Raw genomic sequence first — 24792 nt, forward strand, 5'->3', positions numbered from 1 at the left:
TACCTTATTCTGCTGTTATTTTTCTTCTTTCCATTTGTGCATTTTCAGTGCTGTTCAGCTTCACTTGTGTAATAAGTACATGACACACACACGTCATAGTGTGTAGCTTCGCTTATTTACGGTTTGGCTAGCTCGGTGTCTCTTACTCTGCAGTTGTGGAGTCGGTGTTTGGGATCAAGAGCGCCCCCTGCCATGAGGCAAGAAAACTGCCTGCCTCACCTGGTCAGCAGACAGCCAAAGACACAGTAGCAGCCATAGGTTAGGATTTGATAAACTTTATTAGAACTTTACTAATAAAAATGCAAAAACACAGTGGGTTGATGTGGGGACATTTCATTCAATCACGCAGCCGGGCTGATGCAAATAAAACTTAAGATTGTGAAAAATTACATTTACTGTAAGAAACATCAATATGAGGTAATTTATCTTTCTTACCTAAAGTGCAAGCAAATATCTTTTTTTTAAAAAAAAAGGTTTATTATTTGATATTTAAAAATGAACGGTGTAGAAGAATGATGCTACAGCTTTGCTCTTTTGGCTTTGCTTGGGTGCTTGTGGAGTTGGACGTTGCATCAGTTTCAGTCAGATTGGGGGTTTGGTAAGGAGCTTTGACATTCAATGACACTGAACATAAAGACAGAGTGAGACATGTTTACAAAAATACAACAAATGGGTTGGCTTGTGGGGACTGGGCGATGACAAAGTGACACATATAAAATAAAGCCGAGGATCACATCGGATTAAACTCTATACACTATTAATCACCACACTGATGGAAAATAAAATGACACATCTAGGCAAAACCAAGTGTTTGCCCCCCTTTGAAAAAGGAACTCAGTGTTTTCCTTCTTGGCAGCAGGAGGCGCGTCGACTCCTTGATCCATCTGGAGGACATGAAGTGATGAGATGATGACGGCTACTTAAAAAATAACCAAAGATTCAGGTGAAGACAAAATGGCTGCAGTGGTTGTTCAGACACGGCAACGACTGCTCAAAGATCCACGTCGTCCTGGAGCTTTGGTGCCGATGACTCCTTCGCGTCATGGAAGAAGGACTGGCGATACAAAACCATCCACAACACTAAAAACTACAACAATAAATTAAATGGAAAAGTAAAAACAACTGGCCCAAAGCACATGACAATATGTTTGAATTGATTCCACGTGGGATATAAAGATTTGTCATAAAAAAATTTTATAAAATACATAAGCACTCTTTCCCTTTGAGTTTGGAGTAGAAAAGGAGTTGCACAGTGTGCAGGTCTAGGGGGAGAAGGAGCAATCAGATATTATCATTCAGTAGTATCTCCTCCCTCGTATCCTCTTCTTTGTCAGAAAACTCTACGGTTTGCGGAAGCGCCGGTTCAAGTCCTTAATACACCCAGTTCACTGGGACCCACTGAGGCTCGGAGCACAGTTTGTCCACAGCGGCCTGTAACGTCTCGAAGGCTTTGTCCAGGTTGTCGTTGATGATGGTCAGGTCGAAGTAGTGGTTGTAAGCCCTCTGGATACGGGCGCTCTCATCCACGGTCTTCCTCAGGTCCACGTCCTGTAGAGACAACAAGGGGACGGGTCACCGCTGGAGTAACGATGTTTGCAGTTCAGAGAATGAAAAGGGAGTGAAGACTCAGCAAATTATATATTTTATGTTAAGGATAAGGGAAAAAAGACAAGTTTTTTCCCCAAACTTGAAATGAAATGAAGACACTGGAGGTTTTCTTGATGTTAGTGGTAGACTGGGTTCACCAAGTCTCAGAAAAAAATCATCATACACAATCTACATGACAAACAGTTATTTGTCATGAATATTTGATGGAGTATCTATGATTTTGTTAGAGTGCATCATGAGCTCATGAAATACCAGAACAGTCTAAATGACAACTGAAAATGGGTCGGGACTTGGTCTTTCAATGGATTAATCAAATCGACACGATCACACTGTTGAGTTTGTCGACTGGTTACTCACCGTGAGCTGCTTTGTTGTGAGGCCTGCATCCACCACTGCTTTGTGCATGGCCTTGAGTGTGTCAAAATCAGGCGCTGCAATGAAAACCACGTAGGGCATGAACTCTGCTGTCTTCAGTACCTTCAAAGCCTGGAGAGGACAGTCGAGCAGAAACACGTTTACGTTCATCTAAAGTACATTCGCCGTGACGTTCTGCGTAGCTCCCTCCCTCCTGCCCACTATTTGCCAGTCCTTTTTGAGGTGCCATTCTTTGGTCCGTACCTGGGGGTTAACGTCCAGGATGCAGGTGCGTCCCGCGGCGACCACCTCGTGTATGGAGTCGATCTTTGTGCCATACAGGTTGCCGTCGTACTCGCCGTGTTCCAGGAAGCGACCAGCCTTCACGTCCGCCTCCATGTCTGTCCGCGAGGTAAAGTGGTAGGTGTTGCCGTTTAGCTCCTCGTCACGGGGTCTCCGTGACGTATCTGAATGTGGGAAAAAAAAAAAAGCATAGCTTTGAATATTTAAATTTTTTTTTTTAAATTACAGGCCCTTTAACTTTATTTATATTTGGACTTCGGCAGTATATTTGGAAATGTTTGCCCGCTCTTCGTAAAGTAGCTCCTTTTCATTCAAATTTCATATGAACATCAAGTTTAAATTCTTTGCTGCATCTGCAGTACTTTTTCACCACACATAGCGTTCAGTCAGAATAAAAGATTACACCTTAAAATTTCAGGGAGTTTGAATACTTTGCGAGACACTGTCTATAGGAGAACAGGAATATTACGTACATGGTATAGTGGTGCCAAAGCGTGTGGGGTGGAGGACCATCAGTCTGTTCTTCAGGCTGCGTCGGCCCACCCCCTGAGCACCAATCAGGACTAGCGTCTTTCTCTGGAATGGAGGGACTTTGGCTACTTCCTCGTAGATCTGCAACTCGTGTCTGTCGAACTCTGTTCGAAAACGTTTTAAAGTTTGAGAAAACTGAACTAGAAACACCAGTTGTAAACCCAACACTGAGAAGAATATATTTTAACCTGCATTCTTCGCTGTTAAGTACATCATCTTCTTCTTTTTTTTCCCTGCCAAGGTGCCACAGAGAATTCCTAAAAATGAAACAGAAGGAACATTTATCCGTTTATACATATTTGCAATTGCAGCTTTTGGTCAGAGGGGGCAGGCATGGAGCGTTTTCTGAGAGTTGGTAGCATTTGTGGAATATTTGCTTCTAGTTTGTGAATTTGGTTCTAGTAGACTTTTGTTAATATTAATGTGTTAACTGTAGCTTTCACATTTTAATGTATTACCAGTTATGAGTTTACATAAATTCACCATCAGCATGAATGTCTTAGAAATTTAGGGCTTATTTTGGTACAAATTACTTTCTAAAAAAAAAAGTTAAATCTTTTTTTGCAGGTTAAAGAGAAACAACACTTTTTGCAGGCATCAGTGTGGTCTAGGCATAATTCTGCATGGATATTGGGCCGTTCTTCTCATCAGAACTTGTGGAGGCTCTTTAGTTTTCTGGCACAAACACAGCTTTTAAGTGCAGACCGCAGATCATGAGTGGGGTTGAAGCTTAATGTTAGCACACTATCCGTTCCCATACCAATTCTGCCGTGTGTTCGGGATCATTTTGTTGTCGGAAAATCCGCTTGTGTCCAAGTTTCAACCATCATCATTGTAGGTTTTGAGGAGGGTTTAAAAAACCCCAGGCACTGTTCTTCTCTGTTATTGTTTCCACTTTGTGTGACTCACTGGGTCTTTGACCTTCTCAAAGGAAACTTACCGTCATTGAGACAGAAATCATTTGACTAGGCAAATTTCAGTAAATCTTGCAAGAGTCAACTTTGGAGTTGGTGCTTCTTTGTGTGAGGAGACTCATAATCTGTGGCGATCTCCCTTCATATGGATAGTGACGGTGGTGTTCCGGCACCTTCATGTGGTTATGATGGGCTTGAGGCTTGGGGGTTTTCCTAACTAATTTCCTTTAACACAAAGTTACATTTTTTTGGCTCCCATCTCATCTCCACTGAAAACGTGGGGGCTGTGCTCCAGGGGCAATACATCGTTAAAATACAAAATTAACATGGCATTCATGCTCATGATGACAGCATTTTACTATTAGCAAATGGCTCATTTAGATTTAAGACCACAATTACAACACTAGGCAGAGACAAACCTGATCCGTCAAAGTCTCTAGGGACAAACGCTTTTCTCTTCTCCTCCAAGAACTGACTGGGTATTAGTCCTGTGGCGCCACCCACTACATGGCACGCCTGCAATGGATTACAGTGCAGCTTGAGATTCCTTTCGTCTCGTGACCTTTGCAGACACTTGAGCAGAAACGACAAGTAAAAAGGAAAAGCTCACCTGCCACCAGTTGGGATCCTCTCTGTTGACAATCTGAAGGATGTCGCCTCTCTTAAAAGCCATTCCCGCCTCCCGACAGGGAATCAGGTTGTCACTGGCTGGATCGTAGTCAAAGTACGGCCGCACATACACCTGTTGGGGGGGGGGGGGGTTCGCGGGTTCCCTTAAATCTGATTATGTTTCAGAAGACGATACTGATACAAGGTAAGGCTGGAGTAAAGAGGTGACAACAGGAGCTCAGAGGACGCTCTGTGCTGCTCTTTGCGATGCACCACCAGCGGAGGCGTTTGCCAGGAAGGCTAAGTGCTCTGGCTGATGTATTAAATTAAACAAGCAGCCAGAGGAAGCCATAAAACAAGCCAGGAAAGTACACTGCTCAGTATGTGCAGAGCCACAGAGCAGGATAGCGTTTCGCATCATGTTTCATTCACCTTCACTTCCAGTTCATGCCTTCTTAGCATAAACTGGCATGTTCATGCATGTCAATTTATGTCAAAGATGAAAAAAGGGTCCTTTTTTTATTTTTATGTCAGCGAACGTGACTAAACAAGAGAAAATACAGGGTTTACAAATTACTGTACTTTCCATGTGAGGGCGCATGTAACTACAGAAAGCGTGCGTGAGTGTGTGTGTGTGTGTGTGTGTGTGTGTGTGTGTGTGTGTGTGTGTGTGTGTGTCTGTATGAGGCTAAAACAGCAATTCTGACCTAGATAGCATGTCAAGTGTTATTAATAGGGCTCCCATGGTTCACATTCATGCACAGAGGATTGATGGGGGCGCCAGATCACCAGGCCAGTGCCACCACCCAACATCTGCCGCTCTTTCTGCGTCGTTTCTTTACACCAGCACTTAGCACCGATTTGTTGTTCTACCTGTGGAGGTGCAGGAGCATCCCTGTAGCTGGGGAGGATCTTCAGCGTGATGCCTCCGCTGCAGTTTTTCAGCATCTCCTGCAGCTCTGTGGGGTTGTTGCCGACGTCCTTGCCATTCACCTCTTTAATGATGTCACCCACGTGGAGCAGGCCTTGCCTGTCGATCATGCCGCCATGGAGGATCCTGGCGATGACCAGGTCATCTTTTTCTACACGAAAGGTCACGCCCTGTGGGGAAGATGAACGGGGATGGAACGTATAGCCTGGGCTGCTTCCTTCCCCCTTCGATCATCATTCATGTTCAACAGCAACAGGTGTGCAGGTACAAGGAAACAGATAAAACAAACGGAGTTGCCCTTCGTCTTGGCTCACCAGCGGCTCGCCGGCCTTCTTTCGAATGCCGATCATGCGAACGGCGTCGGCCTGCATGAGCGCGCTGTTGACCGCTGCATCGTTGGCCGTCTCAGCCGGTGGAGGCACTTCATAGCATTTTGATGCCACCATGTCGTGTGCCTCCAAAAGGGACTAAGAGAGGAGAGACAATAGTACGTGAAGCATGCCAAGAAAACAAATTATGTTCTTTCCAGATGATTAAGGAAAAGAATGTCTCTTGCTCAATTTCATTCACTCACAATACTCACTGGTTTAGTCTGAGTAAGCCTCGTTGTTTAAAACCATAAACAGAGCAGTAGCTAGAAAAGGCAACTTTATGCATTACTGCCTGATGTAAAGTGCAAACGAATGATAAGTATAAAACTGACATTAACTGTGTGAATGCTATAAAGTACTGACCCTACTGAAAGCGTACAGCTACCAAGACTTTTAGTTGTTCAGATATTAAAACCTTTAGCTCTTTGAGGATGTGACGTCCTGATTAACTTTATACTCTGCAAAATATGTAACTTTTGACAACAAATGTTGCCAATAGACTGGATTGGGGTTAAGCTTTCAAATCACTCAAATCTCTTGTGGTTTTTCATAACTCATTTCTCCACTTTACCTTCAGCTAGGAATGCCATTCAAAGACTAAACGGATGAGCAGTAATAAAACATTTATGACTAATTTTAGCATGTTGCCTAATGTAAAAACCTTAGCAAATGCTAGGATATAAGATGCTTTTGGGACCATTCTCTGCTTAGCTAATTCTAGCTAAAATGTCACTGTTAGCACATAGCAGCTACTATTTGCTACTTTAAGCTAAAAGTAACATTTTAGCACATTAGCTAATGTTGATATCACCAGCTATTGTTAGCCACTGTAAACTAAAAAGTCACCACCAACATGTTAGCATTTAGCTGATGTTGATATTTAGGATGCTACCAGGATAGCAGCTACTGTTAGCCACTTTCAGCTAACATTTTACACTTAGCAAGTTAGTATTTTAGGTGCTGGGATAAAAGATAATAAAAGCACAGCAGCTGATGCTAGCTACTTTTAGCAAACACCTCATTATTAGCACATTAGTATTTCTGTCCTACTTTATCTAGCCATTAACTTTAAGGTCATTGTGTCTAATGCAAAACTGCCAAGACTTCCAAGTAGCTTCCCTACAGGATTGTATTTACCAGCTTCTGCTATTTAGTATGCTTTAGCTGTGTCTTTTTAAAAGACTGTTCTTCACAAGTTTTTCTCTTCTAATGTTTCTGGTCATCCCTTCATTATAACAAGTGTTGCTACTTCAGTTCAGCAGATTGACAAATCTTTCTAAAAAAAAAAAAGCATTTCTGAGGTATTTTTGGAGATGTGCACATTTTCTTTGTTTTGTTTTTTTTCACTATGACTTGTAAAATTCTAAGTTGCACTTCTGACATATCCACTAAAATAATCAATCAACTAATGGATCACAATTTAGGATTACCCTCTGGATGTCATCACTTAATTTTTTGGTCCACTGATTATCCCTAAAATAGCTTCTTTTTTTTCCCCGATCCTGGAATTACTGTCTCTTGTTCCTAAAATATCTTGCTCAGATGATAAACAGTGGCTCTCCAGGAAACTCACTCTTCAAACTCACATGCTCAGTCTGTGATGTAATATCTGTTTCCCATTTCTATAAACCCAGCATCTCCCTTCCTCCCGCCCTCTCCCTCTTCCTCAGTAGGTCAACAGGGTTTTAACTTCCAGCTAACGGCTCGGACGGCTCTGATTGGTTCTGAGGGCTCGCTGGGCTCAGAATACAAACTCCCATTGGTCCAGCTTGTGTAAAGCTGCTGCTATGTCCAGCAATGGAGGTTAGTGTAAGAACAGGGCCCAAACATCAACTAACCAAAACTCACCATTCAATGCATGGTCATCTATTTGTTTTATACATTTGTAATATATGAATCAACACCACAACTGTAAAAGAGCGCCTTCACTGCATCCAGACTTGTCTGGTTGTGGAGGATTGCAGCTTCTAACACTACTTTCCTGTTTTGTTTTGGTTTTTTGCTCTGTTTACTCGGTCTGACCTGGAAGTGCGGCTCCTGCAGGATCCTCGACAGTTCAGTCGCGCTGTCATCTTTCACCTTGAGGTTGCTGATGTCACCCAAGATCTCCGTCACCAGCTCCACGTTGTTGTCCTGCACCGCTTCTAGCTTGACATCTTCCTGCTGCTCCTGAGCCTGGAGGGGACAGAGAATCTCAGGGAGGGCAGATGCTTCTCACAGATGTGGAAAAAGGAAAAAAATAAATCTCTTCGGATGACTCGCTGTTGTGTGCGTGTTTTATGTTGGTGGTATTATGTCAGATTTTGTTGTTTGAAGTGCTACGATGTTAATTTCAGCTGTAAACGACCTACTGTTCAGCCTTGTATTACAGTAAGAACATTAATCTAATTTCTAAGATTGGACGTAGCATTGAACATTTGTGAAAACAAATAAGTTATAATTAAAAATATTGCATAATGCATGCATAATCAGTAAAAAAAAAAAAAAGCTTTAGCGGTGTGAAGCTGCATTCTTTCCTTATTAGAAGTGCGTATGGATTTTCTGGAGGACTCGTTTGTCAAAGCCTTACTGTACTTAAGCAGCTCAGCCAGAGCAAGCAAAGGATGCAGAGGGGGTCTTCAACATGACTACAGGTTAGTCCGGTCACAGCCTCTAACCCTTAGCTTGAATTGTGTGTGTGCTACCTGAGGATGGGAGCGTACAATTGGACTTTCCATGATGCCGCGCAGAAAAAGCAGGTCGATGTCTTTCACGCCTGTGGAGGTAGGCCCCTCGCCAACATTATCCTCCACCTGCTGCGTTGCTGAAAACACAGAAAAATTATATGCAAAGAGGAACGGATAAAAGGTATTTTTGTGGGTTTAAGTTCAGCCATAGAAAGACCGTTGCTAATGGAACATCTGACACAAAAAAACAAGTCCCGTTGAGCTGAAAGGGCTAAATTTCAGCTTCATACACTTTTCAAAAACCATTTTAGCTGCTTCAGAGCTCATTCCCACAAAAGCCTGCAGGTAGTTTGTGCGTGCCGACGCATAAAGCCAGCAAGATTCAAAGACTGTAAGCAAAAAAAGCCACAAAAAAACAAAAACAAAACAAAAACACAATCTAATCTGTTAACATAAACAGATTCTGTAGAAGAAGAGGTGTAGACTGTTTGTTTGAAGCAGCTAACGCCGTAATGCCAGGGTCTAAAAGCCAACGCAAGCCCATTTAAGCCACTTAGAGCACTGAAATCGTGTGTCAAGTGTTTTAAAGCCTGTGTCAGTGTGTCATTATGCACTTATGTGGATAATAATTATGCTCAGTCAGCATTTTTAGCCCGTTAACTTATGGTTTATTTCTCTAGATTTTGCTCTTGCTAACCCACTATTACACTTTTAACCCCAATCACGCTCTGTGTCATTAGGCTGTGCTCTATACTTTGAGTTTACTCTTGAGGAAACAGGTTCAATGTGCAACATCGCTGTCTTGGAAACCCCAAAAGAATAGTGCAGCTACTAACAGAGAAGCAGTATATATATAAAATTTATTTAAAAAAATAAAATAAAAAAAAAACACAACATGTTTGTGTAATATTAAATCAGACTAAACTTTTTTTTTGTTTCAGATTAGAATTACCAACATTATTTCTACTTTTTGCCCCACCCCAAATAGGATGGACAGATATACAGTAGGATTACTCTGCTTTTACAATTTCAAGGCCTTGTATATCTGTGCAAACCATTTCAGGCAAGCATAAGTGGCATAGAAACACTCAGTCATTATACTGACAAGGAAAGAGAAAGTTCATTTTCCCAGCAGTGAAAGTATTTTGGCACATAGTGTGTAAATCGAGGTGGCAGCATAATGCTGTGGAAATATGGAAGCAGTAATCATAAAACATTCTCTCTCTTGCTCCCTCTTTAATCTGATATTTAGAATAATCTTGGTTATCCTATTTTAACTAAATCAGAAAATGTCTCTTATTACATTTCAGAAAGTGTTGAAAAATTCTTTGTCTCTTTATACTGCATATAAAAATCTGTTTCCGGTTTGTTTGTTTGTTTTGTAAGGCGTCTAAAATTTAGCAGGCTAAATGACGATTTTCAGTATAATTTCTTATATTTTACATTTGCAGGTTATTTCTTTTTTTTTTATGTTTACATTTCTGAAAGGCGCACAACTGGCAACACACGTTCAGATTTGTGAGTTGGTGGTTTTCATTGAAATGAACACAATGTACTACATGCAAGAAGTGACAAAACAGAAAACAAAAGGCAACCATAAATCATAAAGCACAGTCAGACTACATCAACAGCAAGCTCAGTGCCAAAACAAACCTTAAATATTTATGAAGGGCAAATACACTAGGGAGGATAAGACAAAACTACAGTGAGAGAAATGTAGTTGCATAATAAAAAAGAAGCACCAATCTAAAATCCTGTTCCTGGGCTCCTATGGGGACCACACACGGTCTTTCAGACCAGAACTGTAATTGTAGTAAGAGTCATACACACACACACACACACATACACAAAACCATAAACAAACTGCACCTTGATTTCATTGTGCAGACTCCTACAGTCAGTCATAACTCTCCATAAATTATAATCAGTTAGTTAAGACATCCTATTTGCTATAAAAGCAAAACATAAAGCTGGAGCAACACAGACTCGTTCAGCGTTTACGCAGGACCGGAAACTTTGAAACCAGACGCGTCAGAGGAGAAACTTAAAAAACAGAATCGAAGCACATCTGGAAGTAAGCACCCAAACAGCTACGTTTTCATATGTTTACGGGGTTTTCTGCTCTCTGTGTTGACCTTTACCCACTCGCTGAGATAAGTGTCATGACGTTCTCGACCACAGGAATGTTTGCTCGGTTCGCAGCAAGAGTACACAATCCATCCTGATGGACACTCGCAATCTGTTCGTCCAGGGAAAATGTGGAACTAAGAAAAAGCCTCGTGCTCGAGTGTTTCTGTTGCCCTGCAAAAGGTTGTGGAAAATAAGCTCTTAATCTAAAACGGGATAGTTGCCGCGATTGATTCCAAGCAGATGCATTTATCCACATTATAAACTGTTCCCTGTGTGTTCTTCAAAGTCATCCTTTTCTACACATATGCTGCCGTGCATTGAATACTAATGGAGAGACTGCCTGCTTGGGGATCCATGCATCTATTTTTTAAGGGTGTAAGATAAATCCAACGCGGGGGGGAAAAAAAAAAAAAAGACTTGTCGACCTGTATTCCAGTCATATTTAATTGTAGCATCAACAGGAGTGTGCTGGAAGCTGCATACATCAGAGAGGTGCCTTGACAGATACTCTATCACACACATATTTTCATGCATTTTTTTTTTAGCTTTATAGATGAAGAAATTGAGCACTTCTAATTGAAATAGGGTTGTTCATTGCAATGACAGAACTGACAATAACGACGATGAACTAATCAGTGCATGGATTAAAACGCCTTAAAAAAAAAGCTGAGCTATAGAGCTGGAGTATATAACTTTTATAAAATATATGTTGTTGTTTTTTTACATATTTATTAATATATAAAATTATATATTACAGATTATCAGACAGATAATCTGTGAAAACAAAGTCGAGCTTCTCTGCTATCTCCCAGTGTTCCTATTGCCATCTACAGAAACACACCGCTCTCTCAAAAGCAACTAATCAGACCCAAGAGGAGGGTTTTAGTGCCGTCAATCATGGTTGTGTGCACGCTGCTCACAACCCCCCACTTGCTCTCTTTTTTTTAACTTTTAATGCGACCCGTATGCTTCATAATTCATTGAAGAACAGACAAATCTGTTAGAAAAACTGAATAAAATAAAAAGGCAGTAAACTGTTTGAAGTGTGTAATCTCTTTTGGTTCCATTTCAACAAAATAAATTTTGTTTTTTTTTTCATTCAGTTGAGTTGTACCTACAATACATGAATTTTCTGATACAAATCCACGTGTCTCTTAAAACATAAGATCAGACCGTTCCTTTTCATTAAGGCTCCATGAATCTTTTACTGTTATAATAGCACCAACCACAAAATCACAGTGATTTCCTTTTACTTTTGAGTGGAATGGACAACATAATGTTACACTTTGAGAGCTATCCTACAACAGTGCTGTCTAAGCAAAGCGACTGAGACCGACATTTTTTTTTTTCCGCCTCTCTCTCCAGGTGTTGTGTTTGCAAGTATCACAGATTTACATGTGCACATATTTAAAATGAACCCCTCCAGCCACTATAAGCAAAAACTATAGCATCTATAAAGGGAATGTGCCAGTCCGTCAGTCAGCCAGCCCACCTCCTCCTTTCCTCACCTCCAGATGTCTCTGCTCCCTGAGAGGACTGCACAGCTGGGGGCCTCTCCGTGGCAGATTGTCCAGAGGGCATTACCTCCTCCTGCACCCCATTCCGACAGGGATCGTCCATAGTTGTGACCATAGCCAGGTCCTCCTTCGCTCTTCTTCCCTTCCAGCCGCCACAAGTACGCAAAGGCAAACCACTGGCAAACCACCAGTAGTAGCAACTGTGTCTTGTCTAGCACTGCCAACCTGTTGAACTGTCAGAGAAATGTAGGAGAAAGACAAAAGAGGACAAAAGGGGAGATTAGGGACAGAGGATAAAAAAATATGAGGCAAAACAAGTGTAAACTGAATAGGATTATTATCATTAGAGGATATCCACAGAGAGGATAGTGATGAGGAAAACGAATGATGACCAGTTCAGTGTTTGTCAGTCCCCTCGTTCCAGTCTGACTTTAATACCGTCTCATGCTCAACTCCACCTCCTTTTTTTGTTGATCACACACAGAAACACACATAATCCCACAATTCTCTCCTGCTGCGCTTGCTTGCGTGCCCGTCCTCTTGGATCCCCCACTGTAACAGAAGTCAAGTTACACTTCTCGTCTTGACTCGGGCACACACACACTTATGTTGAATTTGTCATTATGTAAGTAACCTTACATAAGTCTAACTGAAGGGGGGCCAATCCTACATTCCTACTCGTTTCCTCCTTTTTCTTTCATTCTTACTCAAAGTTAGGGCTTTGTTGGTACTTCTGAGGGCAGAAGCTATCAGTTTCAGCAGATTGTGTCCTAAATGTATTCTTCTACTGGTTATTCACTCGCTTAAAATTTATATTTTCAACTATGCAATAGGGAACGTGAGGTGCAGACAGAAAGATAAATATTTCGTAGGATTACAAAATATTTGGGGCTGGAGTTTAAGCTGTTCCAATATTTCAGGGCTAGACACTCACTGTAAGATTCTTTTGTAACACAGGCTATACTTGGACCAGATAAACATTATTTTTCTTTTGGTGGTGTATTTTAATAAATTACAATAGAAAGCCCTGTCAATACAAATGGAAAAAATGGGGGAAAAAAACCTAGCTATAGATGGCAGTTTCATGCCAAAGATCAGCAAATCTGATTTGACCTTTGTGTCTCATTTGCCACTTTTGCGATGGCGACTTATGCTAGCATGCTATTTAGCACCAAACAGCTAGGGCTAGTTGGTTGCTATTTGTGAATTTAACATTTTAGCAAATCCTAAATGTTTCAACAGGATGACAGATTTGCACCAACGTTTTGTAATTTAATCTGACCCACATTAATTTTACAATAAAAGCTTATTACTATCATGCTACCATGCTAGTTAGCACAAAGCAGCCAATGTTGCTTGCATGTCACCATCTAATTGTTTTTACTTAAACCAGAAAAGTAACAAATATGCCTAGTGCCGCCAAAAATAATACAATGAATTACAATTTAATACAGTTACAATGTTGTTGTTATCTGTAACATTTATTTGTTACAAATTTGAAGATGTGCAGAACATTTCATCTGTTTCTTGTAACTTGTTAACAAAAGCGATGAGTGGATGTTCTCTCAGTTTAGTAGATTCAACATGTTTTTTTGCAGCTGGAAGAGTCGTCAAAATTTGCCTTTCCTTGAAGCAAGGGAAAACTAACCTCCTTTCAACCAGCTGATTGACAGTGCTAGCAAAAGTTGGTTCAGACTACCATGACTCCGACTGCAAATAAAATACACAAAGACATACATTTGGGTACAATTATTGCTACGTTCATTGACAAAAATGTAGTACAAAGTGAACTGGCTGGACAGTTTCTTTGTCATTTTGTTGGTAGGCCAATTTAATGGTCAGTTAGTTGGTCCAATCAGTGATTAGTGAGCTAATTGGTTGGCTTATCAGTTGCTTGGTTTGCTAAGTGGTTGGTCAGTCGGACCACTGTTTGGTCAGCTAGGTGGATGTTAAAATAGTAGGTTGTCTCAAAGGTTGCTTGCTCAACAGTTACACAAGGGAATAGGTTCCCAAACTGTGGGGCGCGCCCCCTAGGGGGGGCGCCGTGTCATTGCAGGGGGGGCGCGGGAAGCCGTCTGGATGAAAAAAAAAACAAAAAAAAAACATGAACACTGTATGCGCTGGGTTTTTACCTTAGAATGGCCAACTCTCTGTTATCCCTATGTCAATTTGATACAGTAGAGGCTTCCACACTTCCCATATTTGTGTCCTCTGTCACTTTTATCAGCAGTTAAAACTGTTTAATCCGTTGTTAACATGCTGTAACCTGTTTTTCCGAGCCGTCTTTAAACGCAACGCAAAAGTTTGGGAACCACTGCACAAGGGTAATTGTGAAATCAGTTTATTCAGAGCGAAAATGCATTTTAAAACTCGAAACTAGAAGTATCCCAGTGGAATTAGGGGGGGCGGGGGGAGTGGGATGACTCAAAAACAGGCTCCTCCCTTCCAGCATCCACCAAACTCCGGCTTGCCACTGTGACACAGCTGTGCACCGAGCAGATCTGTCTGTTTTAATCCTGCCCATCCTTAACCCTAACCAGTCAACCCCTCCCCCATCTTTGGACGCAGGGTTTTTAATCCAGCCACGAAAGCACTGGATTACAGGTTCTGTCTCTCCCTTTTTCATCGCTATCTGTTTGGTTAAAAACGTCTCTGCCACTTTGGACTCCTTCAACAGGAAAGTGGGGATGCGAGCAGGCCATGAGTATACAGTGTTACCGCACGCATCTTCGGCTGAGATAGAAGCACTTTGAAATTAGCTCTTCCCATACATGCAAGAACACACACACACACACACACACACACACACACACACACACACACACACACACACACACACACACATACTCAAATCTATCTATTAAACTGTCAGTTTAGTTTTTCCACATCACAGAATAAAAACAATGGAACTAATCTCACGTAGCGTTCGACACATAACAGCATCATGACAAGAGAACGGAGTTCCAGAGGAAAGCATCAGCTGACCAAACTTCAGAATTGCTATGCTATTTTACTAGCTACTTTCATATAAAACAGATAATATCTCAAGGAGCTTATTGTGCATCATATAAAATATTTCTGTTTCCTAATCAGACTGAAATATTTATCAGCCAGTGGACTTGGGCAAAATCTTGAAAAATACTGTGCATAATAATTAACTGTTGTAGCAAGGTGTGATAAACACCTTGCTACAACAGAATGCTTTAACTTCAAAGCCCAGCAGTTTTCCCATTGACCTGTCACGAAATGTCTTCTTGTATTCGGTCCAAAAGTGCACAGTACGTTAGCACCGATGAAGCTTTGTTTACCTGTGCCAGTTGGTGCAGTCAAGTCCTATAGGCAGCAGTACAAAGTGAAAACCTGCAGAGGAGCACATTGTGTTGCATTCCTGACAAACACTTGCATGAACACTCAGACGCAACCATTTACCCCAGCAGATAAACATAGTGAGCAAATGTTTTCTCCCGTTGATGCATCTGTTGCATTGATCAAAGTCATCTCTGCAAGTTCTGAAAAAGGACTCTCGCCTGCAGAGTCAGCTATTGGTCTGTCTGAAGAACACTGAACAGAGATATCTCAAGCAGCGGATTGTGCTCAGCTATTCAAGCATGCCTGCATCATCTGCTAGCACTGTGCTGCTAACAAAGCGAATGGCCACTTTCTGGAAGCAATGACAAAGCTGTGTGTGTGTGTGTGTGTGTGTGTGTGTTTTCCCCTCCGGGAAGGCTCTGCTTTCGTTTTAGGTTGCAAACTCAAGACGTGAAGTAACTGCTCTGAGATCATCAGATTGAGGTTTATGGGTGTGAGGTTAAAAAGCAGTTTCTACAGGGCTGTTTTCACTTGGCTATGCTCACTTCAGTGAGCAGCATACATTTGAAAAAATAAGGAGAAGAATTTTATGATCCACTATTCGCCTACTGACTGTCAGAGATGGACACCAGCGGTACCCTCATGACCCGGACAGGACTGAGCCTGCTTAGACATTATGTGGATGAGTGAAAGTCCTGACTTTCCTCACAGAGTGTGTGAATAACAGCCACACAATATTTATACATCCACAGATTACAGAGATTAAATACTGATTACCGCAGAGCACTGCAGTTCATCGCAAGCTACAAAACTACCAGTTGTCACTGTCCTTTGCAATGGGTTGTGTAGTAGACTAAAGGTTTTTATTTACAAATCCAATCTCATTCCTCTCCCACCGTCATTAAAGGAAGGGCAACATTGCGGAGCCGGAGTCTGGCAGATTCCCAAACTCACTCTATCCCTCTTTGGTTTAAGAGGTGCTGAGGTCTATCCCAAATGTTAATGGCAAGTGGTAGGCTACATTTAAGTAATAACTAAGAATATGCAACTGCATTAGCATCAGCTTTGGCCAATGTTGGTCTTCTTTATATATATATATATATATATATATATATATATATATATATATATATATATATATATATGTGTGTATATATGTTTCAATCATTATCTGCTGTTTAACAGAACCCAAGCCACTTTGTGACTGCCATAATAGTCATTGGAAAACTGACTGAAAACTGTTCTAAAAAATTATTAAGAATCAGTCAAACACAAACGTTGACTGATTCAAATTAGCTTTTCTATGGAGTTCACATCTGACCTTCCACATACTAGGGAGAGTACGAAAATAAATAAAACATTACGATTGTTACAGAAAGTGAACAAATGTTACCAGGACTTCTTATTTTTGCTTTAACCAACTGGTGTCAAGGAGGGGTTGGCTGATTACGCAACAGGGATTAAATTCATGTTGGCCAAGTTTATTGGAAGTGAAAGATATCCTGTGGAAGAATGTTAATGGAGGCAAAACCCCCGCAAAAAAAAAAAAGACAGTTCCTCCTCAAATCATCTGCTCCACAGCACAGGAGCCAGGATGAACCAGTCAAAGGTCTAAAAAGAAGAGGGAGGACCAAATCTTAGCAGAGGAAGGAAGGGCAGCAGCCTATTGTTGAGCAGTGGATAAAAATGGGAAGAGGAGGTAGGAGATTTTCAGTCAGGGAGTCGAGGGAGATGTTCAGAGCATGAGAGCAAGGAATATATAAAAGGCAGCCGAGAAGAATCCTTAAAGATTAAACTGGGTAGAGGGAAAAGCTTCTGAAGTCCCCAGAGGATGAGAGGGAAGACATGAGAAAGACTGAAAGAACAAAGCGAGCTACGATTGATGGCTGAACAACTTTGTAATCCGTTTCTACACCAACTGAAACATTTTTGCTATATGGACGCGCCAGCAAACTTTGGGGAAAATTAGCTTCCTCTGCAATAAATGCAAGGAATTTTCCGAAAGAGCCCATTTGCATGCAACAAGTTCCGTTTGAACGAGCTAATTCGTTTATTTTCCACTCTGTCCTATTGCTGGAGCTCCTCATATCTTAACGTGGCTTTTGTCAGATCCTCATACCTCCTCCTGGGACAGAGATAGAGAGAGAGAGAAGAGGGAAAAAAATGGCATTTGCAATTCTGGCTGCCATTGGTGGAAGAAAGGAGCCAACGAACGCTCTCTGAATGCCCCTGGTTGCCAGGCACTCGGATGATGGACAGCTCACGGAAGAGGGATTATGAAGGAGGATCAGAGTTTGTTTTTGTATAAACCATTGCTGTTTAGCTCATGTTGTATGTGAACATATGCACAATGTTAAAGCAAAAGGAAAAAAAAAGAATCAAACTTTTAGAACTCAAAATTGGACTTAGCATTGTTTGGTAAGATTAAAACACACATAGCGTACAACAGGGACACTCATATTGGTTGGCCACTTTAGGAAATGCATTAAAAAAAACTACAATTGGAAAGGTTTGGAAAATTTAACATTCAATTTACACAGTATGGAAAACTTCCTAACTTAGAAACATTAAAAAAAAAAAACTAAATTCTAAGTGGCACAATCCCATTAAAATAAATGCTATAAAACCTTTTTTTATTATTATTATTTATGCATTAGTTTCTTAGTTTTACCAGAAAACTCATTTCGAGTGATCCATGACTTCCTGTTTTCCTGGATTGTAAATACGACAAGACACAAATAACACCTCTTTCAACCATGAGCCACTTAAAATCCCTAAATGTCACTGTTGGAGAAGTCTGTCTCCAACTCCGGGTCGCCAAGAGTCCATAACATCAATTAAACACTCCATAAAAACCAACCGGTTGCTTCACAGGCTTCCTTAGGAAAGAAAAGCCTTTGCTGTCCTTATATCGCAAAATGCAAATGTGTGGAGTCTGTTCAACTCCACTGGGACTTTAACTACAACGGTCTGCTGTGGTCAAATAAATAAAACCAGACTAAATAAATAGATAAGTAAGTCTTCCCCAGGGGTGCCAAGTAAATTGGACGGCACTGTATAAAATCCCCAAAGGGATCTGCTCTCTGCTATTTGCCATACACATCTTCCACTGGTACTCATTGCCACGTTGTGCCTTCGGATGCATAATCTACACATACCACTGAGAAGAAAAACTGAAAGCAGTCGCTTTTAGTTTTTCCTCAATGGCTTCATAGTCACAAAGAATTCATCTGGGCAGGCCGATGTTCTCCAGGGTCATTGGAAAATATCTAAAATTGCGCTTCAGCCCTGAGGTGCAAAGTTTACAGCTTACCATCTCGACGCTGGAGGAGTGCAATACATGCCTATTAAAGCACTTTGCATTTGTGAGTATCTATCATTCTGGCTAGCTTTTCATATAAGCACTCATCTCATCTCCCATGGCCAAGCCCTTCCTGTCATGCCTCTCACCCATCACCCTCTGCCTCCAGTCAAACCCTATGTAGGTCACTCCATGCGTTACCACAGCCCGCTGAATAAGAGGATTACACTGCTACCTTAAAGATGGTTATCTTAGCGGAGCGATATCAACATAATATTCAGGCATATCCTCCAAATAGCAGAATTTGTTCATTCATTCAGCTGCCGGCATACTGCTAATGTCCCCCGTCAATCTATCCGAGATGAGGATCCATCTCTGTTTAACCTTGTTGAGTCATTATCGGACACTGCGCTCTAAATTAACACCATTTACCCCGACGAATGTCTTTCTATTAGCACGCTTCGTGCAAAAATGACCCCAATTTCCTCCCCGGTTCTGATCCGGTGGGAGGGATATCAGATGGTCAAAACCCTGCAGCGGCAGTCGCACAGCAATCTTAATAACGAGCACTCTGTGACATAATCTGAGCCGCCACATGGCGCTGTCTGCTTCGTCCACGGCAGCCTGCGAGTGATTATTAATATAAAAGAGGAAAAAAAAGAAGGGGGAGGGGGCGGCGCAGTGATGCAACAGCACTTAATGTGACTGCGAAGTTTAAAGATGAGGAAAGTGACTTTCTGTGATGTTGGGCAGTAAAAGGAAACGGTAATGATATTGGGAAAGACAAAACAGAGGGAACGAGATGAGACCTATGGGTGTGTCTTATCAAGTCTTTAAATAGTAGAATAGAGGAAATGGCTGCTCACCACTATCAAATGGTTCAAAAAGATACTATTACATTGTCTGCTAAGAGGTTTAGTCATCCGTTCTGACGGTCTGAAGTCCTTTTATCAATATACCAGAATGATCCAGCCAAGCACATAAAGTAACATAGACCGACCCTCCCCCACCTGTTGCCACAAACTGTCAATCACCTGGCTGAAGGAAGGCTGGTTCATTTTTAAACATTTGCATTTATTTGGGCTGTGTTCTTGAGTAGAACCACGGATATGTAGCTTGTCAACTGTGATCTACCAAAAATATTCACTAAAACCTGAATAAGCAAAGGAAAAGAATAGCAGCCATCTTTTCAGCCTGCAGCAACATGTGGGGGAGGGACAACAGCACTATATTACGTTATGCTCAACAAAGCTGTAGCGGCTCTGAAACCACCACAGCCACTTTTTAAATACCTGAAAGGTATTAACAGTTGGATAACTTTAATATGAGCTAAAATAAAAAATAAAAAGAATCTCAATCAACATATTTAAGTTTTGAAGTGCAATCTCTCCCATCACCGGCCCCCGGCTACTCCTTCAAAGGCTTTCTGAAGGTGCGCTCCTGTATTATTCTAATATTGATTAATGTAATTGAGTGAAGCGGCCGCTTAGCCTGCAGCGAGAACTGAAAAAGACATTTGCCTTTCCCTTTCCCTTTCTCTTGCCTGCAATGCTAACGCACAACTCATTAAAACGTCAAGTGAGTCATTGTAGCGTCTTCTTGCCAGCTGGTTTCCTAACAGCTGTTATCGTGAAAGTTTGGAGTGAGAAGTGAGGGAGAACCGGCTTGCTCTTGGACACCAGGCACATTAGCTCACTTTATACACGTGTTGTCCGTGTCTGGGGGGTTTCACTGACATTCCTCCTCTTTTTCATCGCCTCTCTTCCACTGTATGAATTATAGAAAAGAAGAAGCTTTGGCGTGTTGGACTTGGTCTGGCTCATTCCCATATGTTCCCACACAAGCTGAGGGCATGCCTCCGACTTGAAATTCGTGTCTTCCTCTGTCCTGCTGACAGGAAGGAAACGCATAAGGGCATGGGAAGGCTTGCTCATCTTACTTTGGCAACAATAAAGGTCACCCTTGGCTTCTGAGAAAGATCTCTCACTGGATATTCAACCTCGGGGACCAGAGAATTACTGTAATGCACTGGGCCGGTTCGGTCTCCATATCCTTCTTTTGTTTGTTGTAATTGAATAAACAAATCTGGTTATGAGAGACAAAAAAAAAACATCAAACCAAATTTGGTCGCAACACGATGCACTCTCAGTAGTCCGTTAGCCTGGACTGGCCCCGCTCAGGAAGGATCCCGAGGGACGCCATGGTACGTCCAGAGGCGGTACATCCTCCATAACGTGCCAAAGCCTAAACTGCTTATATTTCCAGCTAAGCAGCCTTTGAATAAGGAGGCTCTGAGATTCCTTGAGCCAAATCAAGGCATAAGCAAACTAAGTGGCTGCCCGATTCCAGAAGGGAGGTTCAAAGAGTGTTTAAGAAGATACATCTCAAAACTTATCAAGAATTAGCCGTCATTTTTATTTCCTTCAATGTTTTTTGGTTGTCGTGATCTGACGACAAAACGAGTTTCCATATTCATAAGGAGTTTTAAAGCTCAAATCTAGAGCATTCTGGGCCAAATATTCCAATATAGTTATAGAGTCGAATGGGACCATCAAAACTGCAATTCTGGCCCCTGTAATGTGGTTCTGATTAGCACTGTTACTCTGATGCCAAGAGACATAAACACTAATTTCTCCACATATTTGTGTCACCAGACTCTCCTTCGTTATAATGTAGTAAAGGCAAGTTTTCCTTGTCTCCGCATGATCAGTTTGTGTTTCATTAGTGAGGACAAAGGGGAACTATGGTTATGTAGCTGTGGTGAAACTCTCTGGGAATTCTGAGGACGTCATCTGTACTTTGACTCAACCTCTCTCCATCTGTATGGAAGTTAGTTTTCCCACACACACAAAAAAAACATGGAGTTTGGCCCTAAACTGTCACTTTAATCTAATTCCACACGTGTTGAATGGAAGGAAGTTAAAATAATCACGGCCGGGACAGCTGTGGTCAAACTTTGTCTTCTTTATTCCACTTGTTTTGCTCACACAGAGAAAAATGGCTACAACCAATCATTTTGGATACACCTGTTTGAAGAACCTTACACATCAGCAGATGTTTTGTACTGACAAAGAACACAGAAAAATATAAACCAGGCCAAAAATAATGATTTTTTTTTCTCCATCTGATGAACTTTACACTCACAAACAACGCATGTTGTTACTAGTGTCACGCTGTGTTCTCATTCCTCAGCTTTGGGCTGTTTGTTTCCTGCAATTCAAGATTCTAACTGGTTTATAATCCTGATACAAAAATTGAGAAACGTTTCTTTGGTTTGGTAGTTGAGGAGAAATCCATCCACATTGTTTCTCATAGATGATCTTTGATGCAAAGGTCCTCACTGTATAAATTTTTACAGGCACACGTCTATTCTACATATTTTCGTTAAAGTAACATTTTAGTCAGGAAAGAAAATCGTCTTCTGATTACTGTCAAACATTTCCAGATGCTGCTGTTTACAGACATCATGTCCTCATGCATTTATGATAATGACATATCTGGTCTGGAGGGAGTGACTCTTTTTTTTAAATTATTTCTGGAAAATGCTATTTAAAATCAGTCATATATTTTGCCAACCAATGGAAAGACAGATTCAAGGTTAACTTAATTCCGTTGTTGCAATATTTCTACGTGTTCTGGTATTAAAATATATTTGCTCTTTAGCTGAAGCCCCCCCCCCCCGCCCCCTCACCCCCTCTGCCACCCAAGTTAAAATCTGCTTTTGGCCCCATACAACCTTTGACCGGCTCTGGGCTCTCCAGTTATGTTCACAGTAAGTGTTCACATACAGTAAAAATGGGCCTATCATTATGTGCCTTACCCAAAATGTCTGGACATTTAAAAATAAATAAATAAATAATTAATAATCAATCTTCTATGACCTGATGTGGCCTGTTTTTTTTGGTTTTTTTTTTCTTTTTGTGTGTGTTTTTCTTACATTACTAGAGGAGGTAGTCTCGGGACAGTTCCAGCCTTCCCGTGCCGACTGTCCCGCAGCTCTTTCCTCTGATCCCTCCCGGTCAGGAATCTACGCCACGGCTCTAACGCACGGCCGTGCGCTTGAACCGTGCGCACGGATCCGTGCCAAACGCTTCGCACCGTTTTTCGGCTGACCAGACAACTAAAGCCTACGCTCGCACCGTTTTTTTTTTTTTTTTTTTTTTTTTGCCTCACGTGCGGCCATTTTTTTGTTACCCATCTGAGCCCATTCATTGTGGGGCGCGCACACTTCCAAACCGTGCGTCAGATCCTTCCCCGTTAGATGGTAGAAAGGACAACCCCGACATAAATCCAGAACAGGATGTAAGAGCAAAACATGTTCCGACAGCGCAGAGAGCCTCTGCTTCTGTCAAACTCTGCCGCCGCCGCCGCCGCCGTTGCTGCGCCTCTTACCCGCGCCAAGTGTCTTTGTCTGACATTTCAACACCAATTTATGAATGACTTCAGGAGCGTCCTCGAGGCAAGACTTACCTGTGAGTCGCGCGCAAGAGTTCGCGGTGGTCCACGGCTTGTCCCGATCGGACATTCACATCCACACCCGCCCCCCTCTCTTCAGCTGTCTGTCCTGGTCCCGCAGCAGACTGCCGACACCAGGATGCCAATCAAACAAGCAGGCCACGCCCTTGCTTCGACGTCATGCCGCACAGACCAATAACAGCGGTGACATATTACAACCATTACTTATAGTATTTAGTTCTTAACGCAAGTCGCGGACCATTCAGATAAATCCACCTGAGAATAACAGTGAATATCAATTATGAACTAAGAGTGCGTGAGAAAGCTTATAAGAGGAAGTTGATAAATTGTTAAATTAGCGCGTGCGTCAGAAAAAATGAAAACGTACTCCGTACATATCACAAAAAGTGACTCGCTTTTAAAAGATGCCGAACAGAAAAATGAGGAAGCAAACAATAATTTCAAAAACACAATACTTCCTCTTTACACCGTCGATCTTATGTATTGGTACCTATTCACAGTTTGCAGTCATCTACAAAGTGCTTTATTGGGATTTTAATACAGACAAAGAATGCAATACAATCAACAAAGCAAGTGGAGGAGAGGCTCAGGAACAAAACCAAACCTTTTGGGCGACCGTACCGCACATGACCCATTAAACGTGGTGGTAATAGTGTTTCTGTGGTAAAAACAGAATTTTGTTCAGAGTCATTTTATTGTGAAACCGTGTTACTTCTTTAAAAGTAATGATGGTTAAGTTTGACATCTCTTCCATTAGATTTAATGACCTTAGAATAAACTGTGCTGCCGGTGGTTAAAGGGATTGTAGAAAGAAGTCTAACGAGACTTTCAAGTAGTCAGAGTCATTGTTATCTTAGCGAATTTTGATAAACGTCTCTGATGCTTGCGGTGAAATGATGCACCAGTTCATTTTTTCAGGTTATCCCTCGAGTATTTGTGTTTCAGACTGCTGTTTGCACCTTTAACTGCAATGTCATGCTGGATAGCAATAGCCACAAGTTTTCACTGGAAAAATAAATGTTTTGCCAATGTTAGGCACTTACCCTTCAGGCCACAAGAGGACGCCATTAGCTGCAAAGGAGAATTGCTCGATGATTTCTACAACATATTTATTTATTTATTTATTTATTTATTTATTTATTTATTTATTTATTTATTTTTGATTTCCAGCCGGTATTTAGCTGGTTTTTGGTGTATACGGCGGGGCTAGCTAGATGATTTTGAGTAAAAGGCAAGGTGTGGCTGCACAGGTTCAGACTTGAGCTCAAGAAACTAAGGAGTGCGTTGGGATGAGTAATAATCTAACCCTACCAGAAAGTTCAAATAATTTTACAAGAGAAAAGCGACACATGGCACACTAACTGTATATGTTTGTATGTATTGTAGATCTTTTGTATGGAGTTTTAGGATTAAATATTTCCTTTAGAATAACTTAGTTATAGATTCATTTATTCATGAAAGGTCAAGGAAAGATTTTGCTTCTTACTTGAGTTGTATTTGTGATAACTGAGTAGTTTTTAAAATTCTGCATACCTGTATGGTTAAATTGTTCCTTTTTTTTCCGCTGTTTTTCGTTTTATTTTATTTAAGTCAAATCACATCTCCTTTGAATTTTTACTACGCTTCTTAAATAAGACGCCAGGAAAAAGAAATTTGCTTTTTTACAGAGTTCTTCTGTCTATGCCTCTTTGATAGACTTTTGAGATCATGAAGAAAAAAAATTCAATATCAGACAAAAATAGACTGAGTAAATACAATGGTCTTAAAATTAT

General features: G+C 41.3%; 1 protein-coding gene across 4 annotated transcripts; it reads right to left on the reverse strand.

The window, feature by feature from the left end:
- Positions 1-259: 259 nt before the first annotated feature.
- On the reverse strand, positions 260-23129 carry pals2b (protein associated with LIN7 2, MAGUK p55 family member b). 4 transcript variants are annotated; one of them, XM_015052661.1, is made up of 14 exons: positions 23015-23129; positions 15243-15294; positions 11926-12167; positions 8306-8424; positions 7644-7796; positions 5565-5717; positions 5193-5420; positions 4321-4452; positions 4130-4226; positions 2985-3053; positions 2739-2900; positions 2227-2429; positions 1966-2094; positions 260-1548 (listed from the first exon to the last, which is right to left on the reverse strand). In XM_015052661.1, the coding sequence occupies exons 3-14, from the start codon at positions 12047-12049 to the stop codon at positions 1372-1374; spliced, it is 1746 nt and encodes a 581-aa protein (XP_014908147.1). In that variant the 5' UTR covers positions 12050-12167; positions 15243-15294; positions 23015-23129; the 3' UTR covers positions 260-1371. The 4 variants fall into 4 exon arrangements, with proteins under 4 accessions (XP_014908147.1, XP_014908149.1, XP_014908148.1 ...); XM_015052663.1 differs by having other exon boundaries at positions 8324-8424; positions 23015-23128; XM_015052662.1 differs by lacking the exon at positions 15243-15294.
- Between the last annotated feature and the right edge of the window lie 1663 nt (positions 23130-24792).

Source organism: Poecilia latipinna, unplaced genomic scaffold (assembly GCF_001443285.1).
Source record: "Poecilia latipinna isolate Pla-1442-1.1 unplaced genomic scaffold, P_latipinna-1.0 Scaffold1125, whole genome shotgun sequence".
In the NCBI taxonomy this organism is placed as follows: Eukaryota; Metazoa; Chordata; class Actinopteri; order Cyprinodontiformes; family Poeciliidae; genus Poecilia; species Poecilia latipinna.